General features: G+C 39.8%; 1 protein-coding gene across 1 annotated transcript in view; it reads right to left on the bottom strand.

Moving 5' to 3' along the window:
- Positions 1-512: 512 nt before the first annotated feature.
- The window catches only part of LOC137287190 (protein sax-3-like), a 42,016-nt gene continuing 22,523 nt past the window's right edge, over positions 513-20,005 (bottom strand). Inside the window, exons 6-8 of the mRNA XM_067819372.1 lie at positions 9,472-9,807; positions 3,973-4,242; positions 513-829 (exon numbers count right to left, since the gene is read on the bottom strand). Of these exons, the coding sequence (XP_067675473.1) occupies positions 579-829; positions 3,973-4,242; positions 9,472-9,807 (857 nt within the window). The 3' untranslated portion in view covers positions 513-578. The remainder of the gene's footprint in view (positions 830-3,972; positions 4,243-9,471; positions 9,808-20,005) is intronic.

The following is a 20,005-nucleotide window of genomic DNA, read 5'->3' as shown; positions in this document are numbered from 1 at the left end:
ATTCATACGGTGTTAAGTGACATAATATTTTATTCACTATAGTGAAGAACAATCGTGTTGACAATACCCTATAAGCCAACAAAGACTCGAAGAGCTTTAAGCAATCCAATATTGTGTTCCTATTATCCCCTGCCATGAATTGGACGATGGACAGAGGACTGAGTGCTGTCCGTCTGCCAGTCACGGTTCATATTTCTTTTCCGGACCATAGTTTTAAACTGGTTGAAGATATGTCAATGAAGTTATTTCTAAACGTAATGTTGCATGATTTTTCTATCTGAAAAATATTTTAACCATATTCATGTGGTGTCTACATGTATACTATGGTACATGAAATGCGTTATGAAATGTAAATATTTCACACACTGACATGCATGTCCCTATGAAACTACATGTATGCGAATTTTAGTCATTTTGAAGGTTTGGATTGCAGTTCAGCATGATGGAGATAATATTCAGTGTGGATGTGGATTGCGATAAAAGCACATTGATATAACGACAAAAAATATATAGACTATTCAATTGTTTTAATAAGTATCTTTGTTTTTCAATATGTCGAATAAATGATATCCAGCAAATTAGCTCTCAGAAAGTGTCTGAATAGGTATGCTGAAAACCTCTGATTCCAGTGGTCTCTCTAACAACTTAATCTCCAGTTTAAGTTTGACTGTCTCCTCCCTGGACCTCTCAGTTTCTGCAGCTGCCCTCTCAGTCTCTGCTTTATCTCTCTCATTCTCCAGGGTCAGCAGCTGCCTGTAAAGATCATCACTGTCGCCTGTCGCCTTCCTCTTCACTGCTTGCACCGGATGATCGCGAGATGCACAACTGTCTGTAAATTAAATGAAATATGACTACAGGTGTTTTCATTTTACCATAATCATAAAACAAGATGGTAAAAAAAATTGACAACATATGTGAGTGGGACGAACCCGTCTCCTCTATGTTAGAGGCAAAAGATTGGTACAATGGACAAATTGTCTCCCCTTGAGTCCCAGAGGAAAATTAAAGTATACATACAGACTGTAGCCATTTATAATTGAACACGAGATGCTATTACCATACATTTGCATGTTATGTCAGTGTAGCATAAATAGTTTCCATGAAATGAGTTTAGGCTTAATCTTTGTACACTTTCACATGCGATTGTCAATTCTTTTATGCAGTGTGCACATATTTTCAGTTCAGTATTTCGACCAACATTTGACTAATTACATGATATTTATCAACTTGCAAAATGAAACAGAAATTGTACTGCAGGCAAGATGATTTCTCATAAATGTTCAAATTTCTACTTGGGTCCAACGATATTTAAATTCATGAAATTATTTCTGCCACAATAATTTACATGTAAGTCACAAGTAAGACATCTAAGCTGATTTCAATTACGTGAAATGTAAGAATATGAAATCTTATGTCCATGGATAAACAAACAAGTTGTCCAGACAGATTGTGCAAAAATGACCTACATCAAAATTTGGAAACCAATAGAAAATCTAGCCTAAATTTTCATCAGTGTCTGCATAATACATAAAAATTATTGATATGCATAGTAGCTTCACATAACATGACTCGTGAATGATTCGCATGGTGCCATAGGCCTAGGGATGCCGAGTGATGTAGCAGCTCTGTTGGGCGAAGAAGCAGCTCATGTTGATGGCACTGGGGACCCAGTAGATGTTTGAGAGAAGTCAAGCGTTGCTGTCTCAGGTCGGCCGATGTTTGAGAGAAGTCAAGCGCTGCTGTGTCAGGTCGACCAATGTTTGAGAGAGGTCAAGCGCTGCTGTGTCAGGTAGGCCGGATTCAACACACTCCTCTATCCCGACAAGTGAGGACGACTGGGGCCCGATGATGTCCAGCACCCACGATGTATATGTTGACTCCTTTGGTTGGGGTCCACCCCCAGCAGCCGGGTTCTTCATGGCACTGACGTCCCTCTTAGTTGGTGAAGTTAGGTTTTCGTTGCTTACGGTAATCGGCCATCATGGATCAATCAATGAGTGCCGCGAAGTTCTTTAGCGCGAAAGTTCGAAATCTAATTATTGCACACTTACGCCTAGAACCGTTATGCCAGGCCTAGCTACACCGTGACTAAGCCTTGATTGTGCATGCCACTTAAAAGGAAGGCACCGCTGAGCCTGATGTAGCGCTTTACGCCTTTACGACGTAAGCTATGCCTGAGATATGCATACAACTACAGGTGGGCAGACTGCCATCCCCCCCCCCCCCCCCCACCCCCTTCCTACAAGTCTTTTCACAGGTTATTTTGTGTACATCAAAGAATTGTCATAACACTCTTTTGAGCATCATATAATCTCACCGCTGCCCAGAAATACATGCCTGAATTAACTCAATTAATCATGCTGAGATTGCGAACAACCCATCTGAGTGATGATCGAAACCAGAATAATACAGTCACATGTAATACTAACAACCATTCATACCTAAAATAACGAATACTCAGAACTCTGTAATCTGAAGCCATATCGTGGAATACCTAATGATAATTAACAAAAGATTTAATTTGAAAAAAAAATTGGATTCAATCCAGGTAACTCCAAAAGACAAGATAGACAAAATAAACAATAACATACAAAACAATGAGTTCGTATGAGTGAAAATACCTACATTCAGTAGAAGCTGATTCTAAATCAACACTCGTCAGGACTGAAGAAATAATTTGGCGGTATTACAAACACTTTTGCATCCTTGGGGGTACTTGTGCGTAGAAGCATATAGCACAAGACTGGATACAGTGAAGTAGACAGTTGTTGGTCCATTAACTAGACAAGGATCACTGATATTACAGAAAACTCCAAATCAGAATGTGAATTTTGTTTTTTACAGAGTAGATATATTGATACTTAAACTGAATGAAATAGTTGTCTTGCATATATACAGTTATGTATAAACAAACAAATAAACAAAGTTAGTAGAGAACATTATAGACAGATGCTACGTATTTTTTAAAAAAAAAAGGCATAAAAAATTGTCAAAAGAAGCAGAAAAAATTATACAAAATTGGAGATTACATAAATCATTTTACCTTCAGAAAGCAGGAAATGGCACTAGGGGGCTCTTTATCTAAAAAAATTCCTTGGGGACCATGCCCATGTTTCTCAGCGGTCTCGCAGCCGCCAACATGGACAGAGCCCTCACACCCATTTAGGAAAGTTAACTACACATCTGTCTGATGGAGTTTTGCTACCTTGTTCCAGTAGATGAACCCTGCGCCACGATCAGGTTGTGAGCGGTGATGCAGGTTGTTTCCAGGGAGAGTTATTAATTTGCTTCATCACTGTGTTGCCTTAGCCATGTTTCAGTAAGTCTCATTATGTCAGTGTTCCTGTCTACAATTATGGGATCTCGACACATTTCATAGACACATAGTCAGTTTAGGTGATAGTTGGAAGTTACATCATTGTAGTCATGTTACTTACACACATCCTTGTCTTTCAGTAGTGTAGTCATGTTACTTACACTGCACCTCCACTGTGACAGCTGACACACTAGATGTCCCCACAGAGTTCCTCCCAGTACATGTATAGCTTCCCCAACACACACACATCCTTGTCTTTCAGTAGTGTAGTCATGTTACTTACATTGCACCTCCACTGTGACAGCTGACACACTAGATGTCCCCACAGAGTTCCTCCCAGTACATGTATAGCTTCCCCAACACACACATCCTTGTCTGTCAGTAGTGTAGTCAGGTTACTTACACTGCACCTCCACTGTGACAGCTGACACTCTAGACATCCCCATGGTGTTCGTCCCCAGTACATGTATAGCTTCCCCAACACACACATCCTTGTCTGTCAGTAGTGTAGTCAGGTTACTTACACTGCACCTCCACTGTGACAGCTGACACACTAGATGTCCCCACTGAGTTCCTCCCAGCACATGTCTAGCTTCCCCAACACACACACACACACACACATCCTTGTCTTTCAGTAGGGTAGTCATGTTACTTACACTGCACCTCCACTGTGACAGCTGACACACTAGATGTCCCCACTGAGTTCCTCCCAGCACATGTGTAGCTTCCTCCACTGCTCCTGGAGACAGGACTCAGACTGTATTCTCTGCTTGTTGCTGATGAGATAGGAGAACCGTTGTGTGTCCAGATGTAAGACGTCACTGATGGGTTGGCCGCTGTCACTTGGCAGATCAGCTGAGCATTGGGCTGCCCTACATAGACTCTGTGTGGTTGACACGTGGGGCTCAGTGTTACCTCGGGGACATCTGAACGGACAATTAGATATTTGATACTATAAACAAACATCTAGTGACATCACTCAATGTAGTCTGATGACATCATTTCTGGTTTACAATAAGTATAACAGAGCAGGAATGCCTATGTTGTTAGCAAACACTGTAAGAAACACCTGTTGAAATTATGTGACTTCAAACAGTTTGTTCAATACTGAAGGCCATATGACCTGGGGTACAATTACAATTATTTTGTCACATGGATTTGATCTGAATAAACAAAGCTATTAAGCAAGCATTTCGTACATTAAATACATACTTCAAATTAAAGGATAGTAATTTGATTTCTGTGGATTTAGTGAACAAGTAAGTTACATTTGTGTGGCATAACAGAGGTTAACAGATCCATAAAATGTTCACAGTGGATGATAAAGTTGCACTGTTGTTTCTCCTTCCTCTATGTATTTAGATTGTTCCATGCTATTCTGAATTTACAGAATGTGCATACCAAAGACTTGTCTTGGACACAGGTAATATCTATTTCTGTGTGAAAATCAGTCATTAATCCAGAGTGTAATGACAGATAACTTCAGGTACAAATAGACAAATGTCAATCCCGGATAAAGATGTCCTGTATGTTTTGTTTGAAAGTGCTGGTAAGATAGCTCTGCTTTGGGTATCTAAATGAGTCCATTTGTAATAGTTTTAACCAATATCTGATTACTCTCATTCTGATATACACAAATAGAGTGGAGCATCTCGTTTCAGCCTGTGTTGCGCCGCTATTGCATGCATTGTGACACATAGTGAGGCTGTCATGCCTCTAGCTCCTGAATAAGCTGCACGAAGGCAGGTAGAATCTCCAAGGCTGTTTATACTTGAAGATGCTCGCACATTGAGTGCTGCGGACAAACAGCTGCAGGTAGCTTGCAAAAGACGAAATTGTATAAAACACAACTTCCACCTAATGCAGAACATGGCAAGACATTGTTACAGCTACATCAAAAAAAATATTATCAACAATTCTGGTTTCATGAAATTACTTCCCACAAGGGGAAAACAAGTGCAAGAAAACTTTAGGACAGAAGTTCTCATGCATAAAGCTGCATACAACTGCATATTATTTGTACTGGCAGGTGTAATAACTATCAATTCCAGCCAATCACTACCTAGAATATACTTAGAACTAGTCCTTGCAAATATATTTTTTTAACATAAGTTATTGCTGCCCCCAGGAACATACACAAAAATAAAGTTCCCTTCAATATTTTAATAATGATAATGGCACAATACACAAATCATCTGTTTTGACTCAGAATGATATGTGTTAAAAGTATGAGGGTAGAGCAATGACCTGACTACATGGCATAGATTATGAATAGATGGTACCGGGGCTTGCATCCTTCTTCAAATAAAGTCCCAAATGTATTCTAGGGGTTCACGTCTAGTCTAAAGGCAGACTGGAGAGAGAGCCACTGTGGTATTCTCAATGAAAACTGCATGAGAACAATGTCGCCAAGCAATGTCAGGTGATACAAATGCTTGTAAGTTACCATGTGTTTGTGAGTTTGATATAGAGATTCATCATGTGTCCGAGTTAAATATCAAATGAGAACAAAGTTCAAGCATGATATTTAACTGGGACACTTCATAAGTCGCTATATCAAACTCACGAACCTATGGTAACAAATTTATCTTAATGAGCACTCTCACTAAATTCTTCAAATCTGGATTGAGAAAATCAAAAGGGCAGCCGATTGTGTCAGTATAACTTTTGGATATATTGCAACTGTTTTTAAGTGAATGTCTGAATGTCTGGAGAGTACGGACTCCATCTGGAATGTTGCAATACCAATCTGCGTCATCATTACAAATAATGCAATAATGGATTGCTGCTGGTAAAACGTAAACCTCCGAAAAGTCGACAACTTTGCAAGCTGCGAAACAGCCACAGTACTGTCAGAAATAGAAAAAAAACTGTCACCACATTTATCTCTACAATTTAATCTAGTTGATATGTGAAAGTGTGAAATATCTGTTAAACCAACTAGGGCTTAACTACAGTTCCAATGGTAGGGAGATAGGAAACGTAATAAAAGGACATTACTGAGGAGAGATTAGTGCAGAAATGAGCAATGCAGACTTATTTGGAACAGACCATAGCTATATGAAAATTAGTGTGCAATGAAAATGTATAAAAAAGACACTTTTTTCAAATGCTCATTTTTGTTTTATACTTACCTTAATTATAAATAACAGCTCACATAAAAAATAATAACTTTCAAGCTGAAACAATAAAGATGTAGAGACTATGGAGTCTCACTATCACTATAAAAGAAACAGATAGGAGGGATCATCTTAAAAGCAAAACCAGGACTGCAGATAATTGAGGTCGGGCTTGGGGATAGAGATATCAGTTAATACTTTTTACAATTGCTTAGGGGAGTTCAACAATGGAAATACATGGCATGTCATAACAATTTACAAATAATGTCCAGCCCTGTCGATCTTCGGGTGGTCATGCCACCTATATATTTTGAGACATTTAATACAATGCTTTTCTATGGGTGTCAGGTATTATATTCTTTTACAAATCTCAACAAAAACAGGTTAATCGAGAGACGTGACATATTCAACACACATGAAAAAGAAGAAAGTATCTTTGAGATGGCCCCTTGTGCCAGTAAGCAATGCATGCATTTCATGCGAAGTGAGGTGACAGTCCATTGTCATACCTGGCTGAGCGACCTAATTGCCATCTATAGTCTGATTTATTGCTTTCTGCAGCTAGTCATATTTTATCCAAGTTTTGCCCAATTTTACGAGTAAACATGTTTTTCCGGATATTCTGAATCTATATGGACTGAATGCCCTGTTAGGCCGAAATGAGTTATTTCAACATATGCTATTTGTATTTGTGCAAATTTTAAGGATACTGAATAACAACTCAAAACATATTTTTTTATATTTCTGACAGACAGTGCCCGTAAAGTTTCCGCATATAAAACTTTAAAGGCACCCGTGGCGAGCCACCTCCTCGTGGTGGGTGCTGGGTAACTCCAAGAGCTCGCCGACACCCCCGTAGTGGACCCGGGGCTATATTTGGTCCACCAACCCGTTTGCCGTGGGTTGCGTTCCTGTGTCGGTGGAGGAGGGGATCCTGGTGGTTGAGGGCAATGGGAGCAGAACCAGTGTTCCTGTTTTTGAAGGGCATTTAGAAGTGAAATGCATAAGAGTGAAGATTTTATGGATATCAACTTCTTTATATGAGAACACAATGTTTCGGAGTTAATGCTTACTCCTTCACCTGATGAAGGAGTAAGCATTAACTCCGAAACATTGTGTTCTCATATAAAGAAGTTGATATCCATAAAATCTTCATTTTCAGTGTTCCTGTTGCTCAACACACCACTTCGGCCCTGACTTCACCTAGACGGGTGGTAGAATCGGCCCGAATCTATCAATCGGCTGGTCACGCCAAGCCCTGTGTATGGACTTGTGTTATTACACAGTTTTAATTTGGAAAAGAGTTACCTTTGGACATGGCACATTTCTATATAAAATGTTAAAGATTGTCGATATGATGTTTTGAACTTTGCCTAGAGTCTTATACCCAGAAGGCGGTGGCTCATGGGCCAATCTGGTGGATGTGTTATTTATAACTCTTCCGCTGGAGTATATCATCCGAGTATCTTTGGTGCAAGTTGGAGACCCACTTGTTTTTAGCATTGTCCTTGTGATACTCCGTGGTGGGTGGGGAGCTCGGGTGATGAAAATATAAACATTAAACATGGCTTATGAAACCTCAACTAAGAAAACCAAACATCCTCTTGAAACTGATCCTATTGATGATGACATCCGACCGTCCAAATCAATTGATTTCTGGCCACGTTTTCTAGTGATTGAAACTATTGACAAGACACCTTTCAAGCTGAACCCCTTTGCAATATCTAAGGGTATTCAGGGTATTGCTGGAGAAGTCAAAAACTTAAGAAAGTTACGTTCAGGTGCGCTGCTGGTTGAATGCGCTAAAAGACAGCAATCAGCCAACCTTATGAGTACCGAATCATTCGTTGGCGTTCCAGTTACGGTCTCTGCTCATAAGACCTTAAATACAAACAAAGGTATCATCAGGGACCGCGACCGACTATTTGCTGAAATGTCAGAACTTAACATCGCATACGAGATGAAAGATCAAGGTGTGCTCTATGTCAAACGCTTTTCGACCCGTAAAAACAATGAAACTGTTCCCACCAATACTTATCTCTTCTCCTTTTCGTCTCCGACAGCACCAAAATCATTGAAGGCTGGTTATTGCAACATAAAGGTTGACGTGTACATTCCCAGTCCACTCAGATGTTTTAAATGCCAGAAGTACGGCCATGGTGTAAATACTTGTACATTGTCCGTTGTGTGTGCTCACTGTGGTGAGAAGTCACACACAACGGAAGATTGTACAAGTACATTTAAAAAGTGCACCAACTGTTCAGGAAACAATTCATCTTTTTCGAAAGAGTGCCCGATTTGGAAAGAACACATGGAAATTAACAAGATATATCCGAGTTCTCGGATGCCAAAAAACTTGTTAAGAGATTCCAGACAGTTATGCTTCTGTAATCAAACCCTCAGCTGAATCCAGTCATAAACTATCTACTTCATCCACAAACTGTCAAACAAATTTGACTTGGGTCAAATGTGATTCTCCCCAGATATCATATCCTACCACATCGTCTCAAACTGCGGAGTCACTTCCTAGTCAGTCACAAACGCAGCCAGAGTCTTCTTCTGATCTTAGGCCATCTTCTCATTACAAATGAAACAATTTTCTTATGATAAATAGAGGCGTTTGACTGAAATATCTGCTGATGATCTGAAAGTGTTCACTCATACATAGGAAAGGAATATTATTAATACCATGACAACAAGTAATAATTCAAATCGTAATTAACCGTTGGTGATTTGTGAATCTAACGACAGATTACAGATGTAGGACTGCCAAAAAAATGACTCTTAAGTTTCAGTCAGATGAGAAATATATATGTTACGTGGCAAACAGAAATGGATATCTTTATCAGGAGCAAACTGAGTACTTCCAGTCAGTTCACACGTAGTTTAACTAAACAATGTTGTGTATCATCTTTGTTTCAATGCTTCACTATGAAATGATTACCATTTGCAATTGCCAATATTTGTGACATTTACTTACAAGAACCATGTTCGGTCTGTTGCGTAGCTATCATTCTTGTACATTGTTTTTCTTACCCAGAACAACCAGCTTCTGCCCACACTGTGGTATGATGCTAGTTATTCCATTCCTCCCACAGGTGTAGTTCCCAGCATCAGACCTGACAACACTGCGAAGGTCAAAGGCCATGACCTTGGGGGCAGCAGTTAGGTTCCCGGTGTAAGTGACACGAGCTGTGTAGTCAGGAGATACCTGGTGGTAATTGGCTATGTTGGCCTGCAGTACCGCAGCTCCAGATGGACTGATGACATACACAGCAGTGAAACTCCCTGGTACAGCAGGTATCTGCCACCTGAAGCTGGCTGTCTCAGACTCCCTCACTAACACAGGACTGGACAGCTGGCACTGTACACCTGTGAGAAACAGTGTTTTATGTGATGTTCATGTGTGTAAATTACTTATTAATGGTTTTCATCACCGTATCAATTATTTATCACGTGACGCGTCATGATCATATTTGAGACACAAAATTACATGAGGCACTAGACCTTCACATTAAAATTTGCAGGACAGATAATGACCAGGGCGAAATATATTTAAATATCCTATCTTTTTACATAATTCCCGATTTTGGTAGTTAACAGTTTCACATCACGCACAAGAATAGATAATGTATTGTACCAGCCACATGACATTGTTAGCTGTGTCTCTCTGGTAATTTGCAATATACTATTCAAATAAAATAGTGAATATTCAGTATAACGGTGTCGCAAGTATTAATGTTTTATACCTTTAATGAGATAAATAGTTTACTAGTGTAACAGTGACATCTGCCTGACATATGCATTAGTCGTTGAACGTCAGGTCACCATACACCATAACCCAGGTGCCCCGCTGCTCTCATTTCCATTACCACGACTGTATTCAAGACAATCCAGGGTTCGACAAAGCGTCAACATGGCTCAGTCACTTTCAAGTTCGCTGAGAGTGGTCGATAGTTATTCGTGATATAGGCGCTGTGCGTCTATAATGCTCGGCGTTATTATTGAAGGATCAAGGTATTGATAACACTGGATTTTTTCCAAACTTCTTAACTACAGTTTCAGTGGTAGGGAGATAGGAAACTTTAAAAAGGCCGAGGAGAGCTTAATTCAGGACGGGTGTAGTAGTTGGTTGGGGTCGTGCTGGGGGATTGAGATACCAGATAAGATATGATCTTTAGGGCAGTTAAACTGGGAACGTACACACCATATCATAACAATTTACAAATAATATCCAGCCCTGATGATCTTTGGGTGGTGATGCCACATGCATATTTTGAGACATTTAATACGGGTATCAGGTATCATACTCTTTTACACATCACAGCATACACTTTATGAAAGAAAGGCATATGAGGTATCAAACAATAGACAAGACATATTCAACACACATGAAAAAGCACAAAATATCTTTGAGATGGCCCCTTGTGCCAGCAGGCAGTCGTCATACCTGGCCGAGCGACCTAATTTCCATCTATAGTCTGATCTATTGTTTTCAACAGTTTTTCCCAATTTTACTAGTAAACATGCTGTTCTTGATATCCTCTTTCGCATCCAGTTAGTACGAAGGGTTATTTCCACATATGCTATTTGTAGTTGTGTAAATTTTAGGGATACGGAGTAATAGCCTAAAAACTGTTTGTTTGTTTCTTCTTGTTTCTTGTAGTGAGTGAGTGAGTGAGCTGAGTTTACAATGCACTCAGCAATGTTCCAGTTATACGACTGCGGTCTGTAAATAATCGAGTCTGAACTAGACAATCCAGGGACCAACAGCATGAGCATCGATCTGCGCAATTGGGAACCGATGACAAGTGTCAACCAAGTCAGCGAGCCTGACTGTATCATGGTGCAAAATACTGTATTTTCATGTTGGCATTGTTTTGGGTGTTTGTTTTAAAACATTAATGTCAAAATGTTAGGAAGCTCAGGAGCACCCATGAGGAGCCTCGCCACCTGCGTAAGGGTAGGTCACAGTTCATGCCTTGTATAGACTGCACTGATTGGCTTAAAGTTGATGAAAAACCTCCCATTGGCTGCAAGGTTATGCCAATACTTTTCATGCAAGGCAAGTGTTTCAATATTTTCATGTTGGCTGCCAACTCACGTCAGGAGACACATGGTCTTGAGGAAATGTAAGGTTAGTTTTATGTGTTGTATTTTATTGAGAATAAACATGACAAAAAATTTTCAGTTGGTTGATGGTATTTTAAAGTATTGTTAAAGGCTATGGAATGTTTGAGATGAAATACTTTCCAATATGATGCTGTATTTCTGTAAACCCATTTGTATTGTATTTGAGATGTATTTTTTGAAATACAATTTGACACAGCATTAATAATGATACTATTGTGTTTAGATGTCCTGAGTAGGTGTCTGAGGAGCATCCGACAATTAATTCAGCCCAATAGCTGGTGATTATGTGTATTTTAATTGTTATATCTGTAATGCTATTTTCCAGTAATTTTAATAGCTGTCACTGGCCATGTGTGTATTCATGTAACTTCCTGTAATGTTCTTTAAATGGTTAATTGTATTAATTTCATGTAAGGTGTAAACATTTAGTTGTATTTAAATGTAATGTTACAAGATTGATAGCTCTCTCCCTTGTGTGGGAATTAGTCAGCTGTGAAAATAAAGAACTCCAAAGCTGGCCCTCCTGTCATGTGTGGGACTAGCCCGGTTACATGACCTCCCAATCCCGTAAGTCGCCAAGAAGCATTGTCGCCTTTTTCGGCAAGCATAGGTTGGCTGTTGGATATTCTACTCCGGGACCTTCGAGAGTCGCTGGCAATGATAAGGTGGTTGTGCGCTCCTGTGTGGGTACTCAGTAATGATACGTTTTTTTTGTATAGTCATGAACTGACACACCCGTGAAGACCTGGCTTAAAGTTGGTCTTGAAAAATCCATGCCTGTCCTTAGAGGTGACTAATGTGATCGGGTGGTCAAACTCGCTGATTTGGTAGACACAAGTAATGGCATCCTAATTGCGTCGAACGATGCTCATGCTGTTGATCACTGGATCGTCTGGCCTGGACACGTTTATTTCCACACAGGTGGAATGCAGCTGGGTGCAGCGTAAAACAGCAAACCATACCAAAACAATCACTTACACGTTTCACGTTCAATTTTGAATTTTACGTAAATGTTAACTGTAAATCATGAAAAACGTTTGCACAAGATCGGGATGTATGCACTAAATTCATGAGAAGTTGTGACCATAATCATTTTCTAAATACATATACAATTGCACAAGCTTGTCCGTAAATAATATCATATGGAGTAAGAATATAATAAAGAACACTTAATACTGAGTCATTAAAGCATATTTACAAACATGACACAATAGCAGTGAATAAATTAAACAATGTACAAATTAAAGTGAGTGAGTGAGTTATCATTTAACGTCACGTCGGCAATATTGCAGCCATATTGTGACGAGAACATATGTGACATAAAACGGAATATATAATCATATTATGAAGAGCCTATCGACGAAGGACAGTAAAACCACTAGACTATCACAGTTAGTATTTAAAACTAGCGTAGAAACTTAAAAGCTAATATTATCACTATTTGGACAGTACAATATAAAAACAGGCCATAGATCGCCAACAACCGAAGGTAGATCACCATACTAGGGACCATGGGGACTTACAGTACCTCAGCTACCTGCATGGTTCCTAGTTGGATTTACACCATCCCCTCAGCTGCTGGCGACTGTATGCACGATTAGCCACAATTTAAAATTACACATATTCTACGACTAAAAACGTGGAACATTAAATCTGACTTCAACTGTTTGGGACTTACGTACCCTCTTAGGAGGACAATAATTTTACGGTACTTCAACCCCCTTCGAGGATACAGCCACTAACAATCTCAGTTGCTAATTCAACTTCCAATCATAAAATATTTATCTATTTACAAGTCATGTAACAGGTCTAATTCCTTTAAAAACGCAATGATTAAATGATAACTAACATTACTAAAAAGATCCTTCATATTTCTTGATTTGAAATACTTATCCCTTGTGATGGAATATTCCACACAGTCAAGCAAGACATGCACGACATCGTCGCATAATGACCTCTTCAAATCTTGACTGACAACCCAAGTAGGTGTATCCAATATACGGTTTTATTTCATGTAATTTGTTGATACCTACTTGGGTGTCCCACCTCTTCTGCATCAGATCATGGATGTAAGACCTAATGATTGCTTTATAATCAGTGTATGGAATAGGAAGTGGTGTCACAGATTTGTTGAGTGCTGCTTTTGCAGCAAGGTCAGCCAGCGTGTTCCCAGAAATGCCAACGTGGCTGGGTAACCAACAGAAGACGATGTCGCACTGGCCAGTAGCAAGATCATTATACAATTCAATAATTTCAATTAAAAGTGGATGTTTACAAGAAATATTTTTAATCGCCTGAAGGCAAGAAAGAGAGTCTGAATAGATAAGATATTGTTTATGTTTAGGGTGTCTTTGAATATATTTGACAGCCGTTAATATGGCTTTTGCTTCTGCAGTAAAAATAGAACTGTTATCTGGAATTCTAGAAGATATTGTTCTGGATCCAATGACAGTGGCACAAGCTACTGCGCCACCGTCCTTGGAACCATCTGTAAATAAGGGTTTATAATGACTGTATTTACTTTTTAATTGGTTATATTCTTGTTTATATTGTAATTCATTAGTTTCGGATTTTTTAAAAGAAGATAATGTTAGGTCGACTTGTGGTCTAACTAACTGCCAAGGAGGAGAAGAAAGAAGACGGCAGGGAGCTATGTTTTCCAGCTTAGTGCCGGCCGAAGAAAGAAATGGTTTAATTCTGTGTCCGAGAGGTGGAACAAGAGAAGACTTCTTGTCGTACAAATCCTGATAAAGTGGATTAAACACACAGTTATATGCAGGGTTAGATTCATTAGAGGATAATTTAGTAATGTACTGTAAGGATAATTTTATACGACGTTGTGCAAGAGATGGTTCATCGGCCTCAACGTAAAGACTGTCAACGGGTGAAGTTCGGAAAGATCCAAGACAAAGTCTCAAACCTTGGTGATGGACAGAATCAAGAAGTTTAAGGTTGCTTTTACAGGCTCCACCATATACGATGGAGCCGTAATCAAGTTTCGAACGGATCAATGATCGATAAACTTGTAGGGGGGTAGCTTGGTCTCCTCCCCACTTACAATTAGAAATGACTTTCAACAAGTCAAGTGCCTTCTGGCATTTAGTCTTAAGGGATTTGATATGGGGAAGAAACGTTAAATGTGAGTCAAAAATCAATCCCAAGAACTTGGTCTCTTTAACAACTTTAATAGCAGTGCCATTTAGAAACAATTCAGGGTCTTTATGTGGTTTATATCGTCTACAGAAGTGTATACAATTAGTTTTCAATTTAGAAAATTTGAAACCGTTTTCAAGACACCATTTATTAATTTTATTTAAGCATAACTGCAGTTGCCTCTCAATAGTACGCATATTTTTACCACGACAGGAAATATTAAAATCATCCACAAAAAGTGATCCGTCAATCGAATCATTTAAAACTTTGGATAAACTGTTGATTTTAATGCTAAATAAAGTAACAGACAAAACACTCCCTTGTGGAACACCCTGGTCCTGATTATAATGTTCAGACAGGGTAGAACCCACGCGGACTTGAAATTGCCGGTCTTGTAAAAACTGTGATATAAAAAGAGGTAAACGGCCTTTCAAACCAACATCATGCAAATCCTGTAAAATACCATGCTTCCAGGTCGTATCATAAGCTTTCTCAAGATCAAAGAAAATTGATACAGCATGCTGTTTATTAACTATAGCATTTTTAGCAAAGGATTCTAAACGTACCAAGTGATCAATGGTACTGCGATTTTTCCTGAAACCACATTGAATATTTGTTATAATGTTATTGGTTTCAAGATACCAAGTTAATCTATTATTCACCATACGTTCCATGGTTTTACAGACACAACTCGTTAGAGATATTGGTCTGTAATTAGACGGATCAGTATGATCCCGGCCAGGCTTTGGAATAGGGACAACAATGGCATTACGCCATGAAGTTGGGAAATTCCCCGACGTCCATATTTGATCAAAAATTCCTAAAAGGACTTCTAAACATGATTCGGGCAAATGCTTTAGGAGTTGATAGTGAATATTATCGGTTCCTGTTGCTGTATCATGAGCTTGCTCAAGGGCAGTATGGAGCTCATGCAACGAAAATAATTCGTTATAGTCTTCACCATTGTCTGAGTTAAAATTGATTCTTTTCTTTTCCTCTTGTTTCTGATACTTTTGGAACTCAGGGACATAATTTGATGAAGGTGAATGTTTGGCTAAAGTTGCGCCAAGTTTAATTGCTATGTCAGTTTTATTAGTTAATATGGCATCCCCGTCCTTCAGATGATGCACAGTAGATTTGGAACCTTTGCCCTTTATTCTTTGGACCATATTCCACACCTTTGACATTGGTGTACGTGAATGTATTTTGGAAACATAATTTCGCCAAGACTGACGTTTACCTTGTTTAAAAGCACGTCTAGCCTTTGCGTTAGTAATTTTGACTTTGTCTAGATTATGAACTGTAGGATGTTTGCGAAAATATTTTTCGGCTTTCTTCCTACATTTTCTGGCCTGTTTACACTCGTCATTAAACCATGGTTTACGAATATGTGGAATTGCAGAGGACATAGGAATTGTTTTGTCTGCAATGGCATTTAGTATATCCGAAAAAGACTGTATTGGATCTTCACTGTTCTTAAAAAGATCATGCTTCAAGTGTTCAGCACACAGTGTCTGATATAATGACCAATCAGCCCTAGCAAAGTTCCGTCTTGATACAGGTGGATCATCACCAGGGTTGATGGCTTTCAGCATGGTGGGGAAGTGATCACTCCCACATAGGTCATCATGGACCAGCCATTCAAATTCATTGTATAAGTTGGAATCAGCTAGTGATAAATCCAGGGAAGAGTATTTTCCCGTAGCTGGATGTAAATAAGTAGCTGAGTCATCATTGAAAATACACAAATTATTATCGGAAATGAATTCCTCAAGGATTTTGCCTTTATTATTAGTATTGTCACTTCCCCATGATGGATTGTGTCCGTTGAGGTCCCCCATAATAATACATGGTTTGGGGAGCTGATCATATAGACTTTGAAGATCTGACTGACAAATATTGGAAGATGGAGGGATATACAAACTGCACAATGTCAAAGCAATGTGTAAAGTCAAGCGAACAGCAACTGCTTGAAGGTTTGTTTTTAGAGTAACAGGGCTATGTATTACGCTCTGATGAACGAGAATAGAAGAGCCTCCAGTAGCCCGATCTCCCGGAGGAGAAAAAGAATGATAAGCGCTGTACTGTCTCAAATTCAAGGTATCTGTATTTTTAAGATATGTCTCTTGGAGACATAGCGTAGATGGCTGAAAGTCCTGTATCAGCAATTGTACCTCGTTGAAATTAGTTTTTAGTCCTCTACAATTCCATTGCAACAGATTGGACTGGTTCATGGTGGCTCAATTGGTGATTTTCCACGCGAATGTGTGGAGAGTAAATTCCTCCTGCTGTCCTGTGAGGACAGAGTGATATCCATCTCCAGAGGCCCAAAAGAGTTTTCTACAGGAACTTCCGAAGATGAAGGGATGATGGGAATTGATTTCCTATTTAATTTTTTTCCTTTCTGTTTTTGACTGTCAGTCTGTTTATCATACGATTGTGATTTGGGCTCAGGCTGTCTCTCAGTCTGTGATCCAGATGTAGATTGAGTTACTGGGGAAGATGGTTTTGCAACTGAGGATAAGGTAATGGGTTTTGCAGACTTAAACCATGTCAAGTCTGTCTGACAACTTACAGGAGATGTCATAACAGCGTGAGTGACGGCAGCAGAGTAGGTCTTATTTAATGGAGGTGTGGTTTCAGCTGTCAACAGTTTTTTTGCGTCAAAGTATGAAATATTCCTTTCACATTTAAGTTTCATTATTTTGGACTCCTTTTGCCAAACAGGACAAGATTTTGATGTAGCAGCATGAGATCCCGAACAGTTTGCGCATTTGAACTCATTGTTGCAGTCTGTATTATCATGTTGTTCACCACAACGATGACATACAGCCGAACCACGACAAGAACTAACCCCATGACCGAACTTCTGACATTTAAAGCAGCGAAGCGGGCTGGGGACATACACGTCCACTCCAATATTGAAATACCCTGCTTTGATTGAAGGTGGTAAGGATGCACGAGCAAACGTCAAGAGATATGTATTGGTATTGACACTGATTCCTTCTTTCTTGACGGTGAACCGTTTTACAGCTGTGACTCCCTGATCATGAAGTTCAGTTACTATGTCTTGTTCTGACATGTCAGACAGGCAGCGAGCCCTGTCCCGAACAATGCCCCGGCAGGAATTTAATGTTCTGTGCACGGACACAGCAACCTCAATATTGGCAAATGTTTTGATAGATAAAAGATTTAGAGATTGCTGTCTCTGTGCACATTCCACCAGAAGTGAACCACTACGAAGACGGGTGACATTGCGAACCTCTCCACAAATACCTGAAACAGCCTTAGAAATGGCAAAGGGGTTTAATTTAATAGGAAGATTGTCTGTTGCCTCAATCACTAAGAAACGTGCCCAGTTATCAGCATTGGAAGAAACACTTCTTGTTGATTCATCAATATTTTCAATTCGTCGCTTTTTTTCATTTCGCCAAGAACCAGATGATTGGGGATCCATGATTAAAGGAAAAAATTCAGCATCCCTACTCCCCACCCACCATGGAGTGTCAACAAGGACGATGTCAAATAGCATCGGATCTCCAAGATGCCGACACCAGGGATACTGGGGTGATATACTCCGGCAACTATGACACAAATAGCAACATTTGTATACCAAATAAATTGCCAGGGTGGTTCTGCCCGTGACAAATGATTGGACACATATTGAACTTGGAGGTCAACATTGCCAGATTGGTCCATGAGCCACCGCCTTCTGGCATAGGACTCTAGCCATTAAATATGTTAATATTTTGGAAATGAAAACTCGAAATGGCCAAGACCCAATAAGTAGTTGAGTGTGCAAAAAATGTTTACTATGCACAGGGCATGGCGTGACCAGCCGATTGATAGAACCGGGCCAGTTTTACCACCCGTCTAGGCGAAGTCAGGGCCAAAGTGGTGTGTTAGGCAACAGGAACATGGCTTCAAGCTCCTATTGCCCTCAACAACCAGGATCCCTTCCTCCGCCGACACAGGGCCGCAACCCACGGCAAACGGGTTGGTGGACCAAATATCCCCCCGGGTCCACTACGGGGGTGTCAGCGAGCTCTTGGCGTTACCAAGCACCCACCACGAGGAGGTGGCTCGCCACGGGTGCCTGTACAAATTAAAAGTCATCCAGGATGTACATGATCCGGCATAGGATTTCATCGAACATTTCAAAGCACAATACACCTACCGTGAATGACAATTCCGATAACATAAATCATCAAACTCGTCTGCAAAGTGTCCATGCTATATCTGGTTGGGTTGGTCATGCCTCTGAAATGTAAATACTTTCTTGTTGAATGACTAACGATATATTATGTCTGGTCACACCTCGGTTATTTACAGACGGCTGTTATATAGTAAATGGACTGTATGATGGGCTATTAAGAAATGTTTAGCCTTAAATACATCTGATATGTGCATCATAAAAAAGTACTGTGTGATGTTGAAGAATGGTTTATATATTTCTGATAGTTTCTGGTCATGTGATATTTAATCACACGTGCCCCTATTGAAACGGCAGAAATGGGTGAGCTTGAAAACAGAGATGTTATGCAGTTTCAGCCCTCGAGGGCCACCCGGCGAAACAGTGAGTGACTGACAGCAGCACTCTGACTGCATTAGACTCTTAGACTCAGTACTCGTTCTTCTGTCAATATCATACAATATATACACTATATATATGTATATACTTTTGTCATGCACCAATTAGATATTTGCTTTCATAACGTCTTGATAATTCCTTTTAACGGTAGTGTAAAAGCTCCCGTTTTAGTATCGCCTGGCTATTACCTTTGTTACAGTGCATATATTTCCTCATATATTTTTCAAAAATAATTCTTAACTAAGGAAATCCGTATAGGAGCAATTACTATGCATAGTGTATCTTGTTTTGTCAAGCAAAGCGACAGGCAATTAGCAAACACGTCCATGCCAGCCTTAACTAATTAATCACAGATGAAATTAGTGAGCTGTGTCGGCACTGGTCTTTCTTCTCGGCTACATCCCATGGTCAAGCGCAGAGAGGTAGGCCCATCTCAGCAGGAGCATCTATACCACCAACTAGGCCGTAATCGAAAATCAACTTTACCATCGTACCACCCTCTTTGTCCGGTCGTAAATGCCATGACCACGTACTGACAGATATTTGGATTAGCAGCTGACACAAACCGGCCATGCCTATATCATAAAGAAAATCAAGTCTTGTTAGGTAATCATCTCCTTACCACCTACCTCGTATAGTAAACCTTGTCAGCATAGGGTAGATAACGCATATGGAAAGCTCCAACATCGGAGA

The sequence above is a fragment of the Haliotis asinina genome, chromosome 1 (genome assembly GCF_037392515.1).
Source record: "Haliotis asinina isolate JCU_RB_2024 chromosome 1, JCU_Hal_asi_v2, whole genome shotgun sequence".
Classification (NCBI taxonomy): Eukaryota; Metazoa; Mollusca; class Gastropoda; order Lepetellida; family Haliotidae; genus Haliotis; species Haliotis asinina.
Note: the sequence above shows the minus strand (reverse complement) of the source record. Positions and strands in the feature narration are given on the sequence as shown.